This window comes from Phalaenopsis equestris, unplaced genomic scaffold (assembly GCF_001263595.1).
Source record: "Phalaenopsis equestris unplaced genomic scaffold, ASM126359v1 Scaffold000428, whole genome shotgun sequence".
Classification (NCBI taxonomy): domain Eukaryota; kingdom Viridiplantae; phylum Streptophyta; class Magnoliopsida; order Asparagales; family Orchidaceae; genus Phalaenopsis; species Phalaenopsis equestris.
Window position 1 is genome coordinate 5,297,070 of NW_018164869.1, and position 7,415 is coordinate 5,304,484.

Consider the following 7,415-nt stretch of genomic DNA (forward strand, 5'->3'; position numbering starts at 1 on the left):
GGCTCCTCCTGCTGAGATTTTCAAGAGAAGTTAACGTCGGGACGATCCAGTCGTGTCGTGCGACGTAGACGAGGGCCGTCAGCACGTCGGGACGAAGCAGATGATGAGGAGCGACAGAAACCTAGCAGAGCTCTCGACCGCCGCCGACATCGTAAGTAGTTTTGACGTTCTCGTAAACCCTGGGATCGAAGTCCATCATTGCAGCGGCCAGAAAGAAGATGAAGATGAGCGATATACATACATACATACATATATATATATTATATATATATACATACATACATACATATACATACTGACCCTACACTTAAGACAGAGAGTGTATATATATACATACATACATACATATACATACATACATACATACATACATATATATATATATATATATATATATATATACATACATACATATATACATATATATACATATATATGATAATAGTATTTTATGACCTTTAAAGCATAATGTGATATTTTAGCCATTTGCATACATTTTAACAACACTTGCATGATTACTTGAAATATCGTGGTTTGTCTGTACAAATTTCAAGACAACTTTTGATTTAAAACATTCTCTTTATTGTAGTGCATGCAAAATTAAATTTTTGGGCTCCAAAAAAATTTATTTTTTATTCGCTTGCAAATGTCTTGCAAATCTGGTAGCGAGATTTTAAAATTTCAAAAGGCCTCAAATTTGAATTACTTTTTGTCCCCTAGGAGCCCAAATTCAAATTTTAGTAATTTTAAGCCCTAGCAACCTGTTTTATAAAGCCAAAACTTTAAAAAATCTTAAAACCTTAACAACCTAAATTCTAAAAACTCATATCTCTGATATTTTAAACTCCTAGGAGCCTAAATTGTAAAAGCTTGAGTTTTCATATCATTTTAAAATTCAATCGAGTCCCATTTTATTTTATTTTAAAAGTTCAAAATTTCAAATATTTTAAATTGATTACAATTCTAAATCACCAAAAATTTTGACAGCTTCCCGACGTCAACTCTAGTTTAAGGAAACAGAAGAATGTCGTCCTTCTCAACTGTCTCAAGACCCGCTTGTCAGTGTCGTGGACACTGCGACTGGGGAGCAAAATAGAACATTTAATCCGTGATCTCAAAAGGCATAATGGGTCTCCAATATACCTACAAAAAATGTCAACTCGCAAGAAGAGTTCCCCTGGAGGTACTTTCCTTTTCCTGGTACGGTACTTAATTCACAAAGACGGGTACTCGTGTTTCCTAATCACGAATATTTTAAAATCTCAATTTTAAAAAGACTCTGCAAAACCAATTCACTATTTTTTTGAACAGTACTTAAATCCTATCGATGAGTACTCATGCTCTTATCGAATGGAGATTTTCAGAAATGACCCTATTGCCCCAACGTGTTATAACTTTCGAGCTTCGACAATGTTAAGGTGGCAATGACGACAATAAAATAAAATAAAAGTACAACCCAGATTTTTCTTTTTATATTACAATACACAATATTAAAAAAAAATAAAGAAAAATAAAGAAAACAAAATAAGCAATGAAATGGCTTGGGCAAGGCAAAAGGTTTGATGGGTCGAGCTGAGTATGTGCAATTGGGCTTAGCTTTTAGGATCAGGCTTAAGTAGAAGGGCACAAAGAAGAAGTGACTCTGGTTCAGCAAACAAAGCTCCTTAGTGCGACTAGGAAGAAGAGAGTTTCTATGGTTTGCGAGTGGATAGAGATTTATGGCCTCCCGTAAAGCGAGGCAGAAGAATTTGCGTGCGACAGAGATCACATGAGGGTTTGGTGCAAGAAAGTTGTGGCAGCCAGTTCTCATGCGCGAGAATCAAAGTAGAGGCATAGAGCTTTGGAAGGCTTACAGATAGGCGCGCCGTGTGAAGAAACGATGAGCTTCGAAGATGCGGTTTCGGTTGAGTAAGATTCCAATAGAAGGTTGTTTTCTTCCAACTGGTAAAACTTTTCATTTATGGTCGTGTGAAGGACTGAGCAAGGAGACTGAGAAGAGGGTTAGTGTAGAGTGGGTCGGTACGAGGAGAGAAACAAGAGAGGCAGCCGAACAGGGAAAAGAAGATTTCAGCTTGGTGTGGGGAGAACATGCAAAGGCTTCACGCAATTTAGAAGAGTAAGTAGTGCAAAGGCTAAGACAACAGAGAAATTCGGGATTTACGTGTGGACTTCGTAAAAGGGACACTATTGGCTCAGGAGTTATACGTGATGACAAGGAGACGATCCATTAAGAAGAATCAGGGCTCTTTCGTGTGGAACAAAGAAGTGGATCGCAACAAAAAAATATACAAAGAAGGAAAAACTTGCGACTTTTCAAAGAAGTGGATCCAAGTCAGTTCCTTCTAGGGGTTGTATCCAAGGCGAGTGGTGTTCCGATTGTATCTCATTTCGATGTGGTGATCATCTTCAACTTCCCCATCTACCGCAACCTTCCCTCAACAGTCACTGTCTTTCCTCCCTGTTGCAACCGCCGAATAGCCATTCTCGGTCGTCTTTCCTGCAATCCAGTCACCCAACCACCTATTTCCCTCATTTCAGCCTGCTGCCTTGCCGCACACCCTTCCCCTTGCCGCCATCCACCAGAAAGGAGTAAGCCTGTTGTTCCACAAGTTCTTTCAGCCACTTCTCACCTTCCCACTTGCTGCCATCATCCAGAATCTGCACCCATACCCTTCCCTCTTTTATTGACTTCGTCCCGGACAACCATGCCATGTTGATATTTGTTATGTGCTTGCTGTAAGGAACCCAAAAAACAATTACTTTGTTGTTTTCTATTTGCTGATCACCTTGTCCACTATCCCACCACCTTCCAAACCCTCACTGACACCCTCCATCACCCTTGATCCAACCATAGTTGGGTGTTGTGTGTCGTGTGTGTTGTTAGTTCCAATTTTCAATTACTGGGTTGTAATTTTAAATTTGATTGCAATAATAATATTTATTTTTCCCATTATTGTTAGTTAACTCTGGCATTATTTAATATCAGAGCTAGCCTAACTCTAGTTTTATTCTAGAGTTTCTAGCATCCCCCATATCACCCCCCTAAAATTTTTCTTTTGCCTCCGCTCAACACACCTATTTCCACTTACCTACGCCCAAAATCTTAACGACACCCCCCAGGAGAAAATTGTCGGAATCAGATCATGAATGTATTATGGACGATATAAAACGGCATCGGTTCAATGCCATTGAGGAAATGACCCGGAGCGGCATCATCGTTGATCATAACAGTGAAATCCATGAAAGATAGCAAGAAGAAGACTTGAATCCCTTCCATAAGGAGAAGAAGACAAGCCACAACGTTTTGGCCTAATATCAACGAAAGCCTAAAGAAGAGGTGTCTACTGAAGAATAAAGAGATGAGAAGCAGTTAGAGAATACAAAGATGAGACGCCTCTTAGAAGATACATAAAAGGAGTGCCTGCTAAAAGATATAGAGATGACTTGCCTATTGAAGGGTAGAGAGAACTGAGGATAAAGATAAACCTATCTAAATTTGAGGGGAAAATGAATTCAGATGATGTCCTCGAGTGGATGCAAATGGTTGAGTGAATCTTTAAATACAAGGCGGTGGCTGATGACAAAAGAGTGAAAGTCACCGCAATCAAGCTGAAGAAAAATGGTTCTTTGTGGTGGGAGAACCTGAAGAGGGAAGGATAGAGAGAAGGGTACGACAAAATCACTTCTTGGGAGAAAATGAAGGTGATGAAGCGATAGCACCTATCCCCAAACTACCACCAGGATTTTTTCTTGAAGCTTCACTATCTGCAGTAGAAGGAGCTATCGGTGGAGTACACAACAGTTTATGCAGCTCCAGCTGAAATGTAATCTATAAAACCGAGAGAATTGCACCAAAGTCAAGTATTTGATAGGTCTAAAGCCCGCCATCAACAAATGCAGTCCAAATGTAACTCTATTGGATACTAGAGAAGTGTAAATTTTAGCATTAAAAGTGAAAAGATAACAGAAGCAGAGCAGACAACCGCAACCATTCAGGAGACCACCCGCAGTTGGAGATATCAGCAGGAGCACACCTCAGGGAATTAAGAAAACTAGTCAAGATAAGGATAGGATCACTCAGAATAAGAAGCCTGAGAAGAGTAGCATGTCATATACAGTCTCAGCCAGAAAATGTTGCAGAAGTCATGGATTTGGGGCACATCACCTTCAGTTACCTGACAAGTCGAATTGTGTACTTCACCGAGCGGGGTGCAGTGAAAAAAGTTAGCAACGAGGAAGAAACTAATAAAAATGATTAGTACCGGTTTAGACTAGATGAGAGCGAGTTGCTTGTGGTTCGATGAGTCCTTCCAAGTGAGGCATTGAGGAAGCAACAATGGTTTCACCATAATATATTCTACACTCGTTGGACCGTGAAATGAAAGGTATACAATCTCGTTATTAATAGAGGGAATAGTAAAAACATGACGTCCACATAAACAGTGGACAAATTAAAGCCGTGTGACTAAGAGGTATTCCTAACTGCATTCCCTGAAATGGTTGAAGGAGAGTAGGGTGAGTATTAAATGGAGGTGTCTCATGGAATTTTTGATTGAGAACCAGCTAAATGATCATGAATGGTGGGACGTGGTGTCGATAGATGTCTATCAACTTTTGTTGGAGAGACTGTAACAATTTGATTATTTGATTCAATATGATGGGTTCGGGAACACCTACTTGTTCAACAAAGATGGCAAACACAATCATTTTAACTTCTATGAAGTTCGAGATTACAGGTGCTCTTGCCAGCAGAGGAGCGCGGAAGAATCAGTCTTGGTGATGACAGAGGACCGCAAGACAAAAGAGTCGGTTGCACACAGGGCAGCCTATATAGAGAGTTTCAAGACATTTTGTTTGACAGCTTACCGGCAAAGTTGCCACTATTCAGGGAGATTCTGGTTGTCGTCACTTCAAATCGGGTTGAGTCAACCTAAGGTTAATTTGGGAGGATTCAAAAATAGATACGCACGTGTCCAATTCAGTTACGTAGTTTCATCCTGAAAATTGGGTCGGTATGGGTCACTGGTTGCAAGTGGGGAAAGCTTTTCAAGCCAGTGAAACTAACAGTAGTATCCAAGTGACCCTGGGGGGTTATAGCAACTTCGTCGCCTTCAACGTGCTAACGGAAGCTTAGAAGAATGAGGTCGAAGCTCTCCAATCCCGGGAGACTGATGCAGAAGAGGGATGCTCTCGACTTGGAACGAAACTCCCACAAGATCGCATGGGCCGTCCGGGATCATTTGTTTCAAACAAACCACTAGTTGAGTGATCAATTTTGGTGCTTGGGGTTGTCGCCCATTGGATGGGGGCCACTCTTCTTTACCCAAGGCTATATGTTTTATTTTATGTTGTGGAGTTAGTTTTTATGAGCTTTCTGTCCAGACAACCGCCGGTGTCTTCAAGTCCTTCCCTTTTAGGACAATATTCAAGTCGAGTGATGCTCCGGTTGTATCTCGTTCCGTGGTGGTGATTATCATCGACTTACTTGCTCGCCCCAACCTTCCCTCCGCAGCCACCATCCGTCCTCCTCGCTTCAGCCACCGAACTGCCGTTCTCGGCTATCTTTCCTGCAGTCCAGCTGCCCAACCACCTATTTTCTCTCATTCCTACTTGCTGCCTTGCCGCAAGCCCTTCCCCTTGCTGCCGTCCACCGGAAATCAGTAAGCATGTTGTTCTCCAAGCTCTTCCAGCCGCTCCTCACCTTCTCACTTGCTGCTATCTTCCAGAATCTGCACTCATATTCTTCCCTCTTGTTGTCATCATCCTGAACAGCCGTGTCACATCGATATCTGCTACTTGTTGCTGTTCGAAACCTGGGAAACCATTACCTTGCTGTTTTGAACTACGACAACCTCAGTTTTATTTGATGTATTTTAGAACATATCTGCATATGAATCAATAATTTTATCCTAAGCTTAGATCTTTCGTTCAAATTTGAAACTCCATAGATATTATCAAAGAACAGCGTCTAAGGATAACACAAACTTGTAAAGAGCTAGTTGGACAAGATGAAATATGATCTGAACTATTCATTAAGAAGCACACTCCAGCCTGTTGGGCATCCAACTAGAGCATTGGTTCAGAAATGAAGTAAAGGTAGAGGCTATTTGCTGCAACTAGTTCACATTCTGGAAACAGATCCTAGGAGTTGGATGTATAAAATAAATCGCATATTTGCTCCGAACAGGCACTACAAACTCATAGCAAATAGGAAATAATCTAAGTTACTGGGGATCTTTTAAGAGAATCAATTATTGAGCCCACCGATTGAAGAACTCTCATCTTCTTTTGCAACCAATGAGCGAACAAGCTGTCATCTTTTAGCAGAATTCATCTATGCATGAATTTGATCAACATTAATACACCTCAAAATTTTTTACCATCAGCAAAATAAACAAATAAAATGAAACCAAATCCAAATTTGACAAAAACAACCAAACGAAGACAGGATAGTATTGCTGCAAGTCTGCAACCTATACAGCCGAGAAACATGGTATGACAAAACAGGGAAAGCATATTTTGTTGGAATATCTAGCATGAGATGACTAATGCATAATACTTGGAACACTCGGTATCAAGAGATGGATATATGATACCATAATCATCCACATATCTGGCTCCGCCTCATAGAACACATGTGAGTGCCTTTCTGCCTCTATGATTTCGCAAGCTGCCTCTGGAGAAAAAATTCTGTATAAAGCTTGGTTAAGTGCCTTACTATCACATGAAAGATGTGATAACACAGTAAAAGTAGTTCATAGAAAGTCAGTAAAAATGGAGGAATAGAAATGCCAATACCAACAGGAACAGCATCTTTTTGACGTATAGGATGTTTTCGAAACTCAAATAAAAATAAAAGAAGGGGGATTTATATACATACCATAAAATTCTTATGTATTTACATATCTAACATCTAAACTTTGATATTAACTTACATAACACCCAAGTCTTTGAAGTCATGTCAAAAATACCACTAATGTTAAAATTTCTAAAGAAAAATCCACCTTTTTATGCATATATTTTGAAGTGATTTTAGCATTGAAGAGCTAGATATGTAAATATCAAAGTTTAACAGTTAGATTTGTAAATACATAAGAATTGTGTTGTTTGCATGTAAATACACCTATAACACGCTTGTATTAAAATAGTTTGTGAGGGTATTTTAAAACAAAGTATAAATTTAAAAGTATTTAACCTTATTCTTATAACCGCTATCCTAGTATGGCATTGTTTGCTTGTAATCAAATAGTCTGGTGATATTAGCCTCCAATTTAATTTTTGTTGCTTTCATCCGATACTTTCCCTATACAATAACTCCGCAATTATCAGTCCTCTATTTATGTCTCCCAATCACAAAATTGGCATATACCTCTGAATTTTAATCCGACACCCAAACCCCATTATATATATATATA

The 7,415-nt window shown here is 39.6% G+C and overlaps 1 protein-coding gene across 1 annotated transcript in view; it reads right to left on the reverse strand.

The window, feature by feature from the left end:
- LOC110027597 (vacuolar fusion protein CCZ1 homolog B) overlaps nt 1-7,415 on the reverse strand; it is a gene marked incomplete at its 5' end in the record, with an annotated part of 56,329 nt that overhangs the window by 24,907 nt on the left and 24,007 nt on the right. Inside the window, 1 exon segment of the mRNA XM_020729094.1 lies at nt 6,597-6,690. Within this exon segment, the coding sequence (XP_020584753.1) occupies nt 6,597-6,690 (94 nt within the window).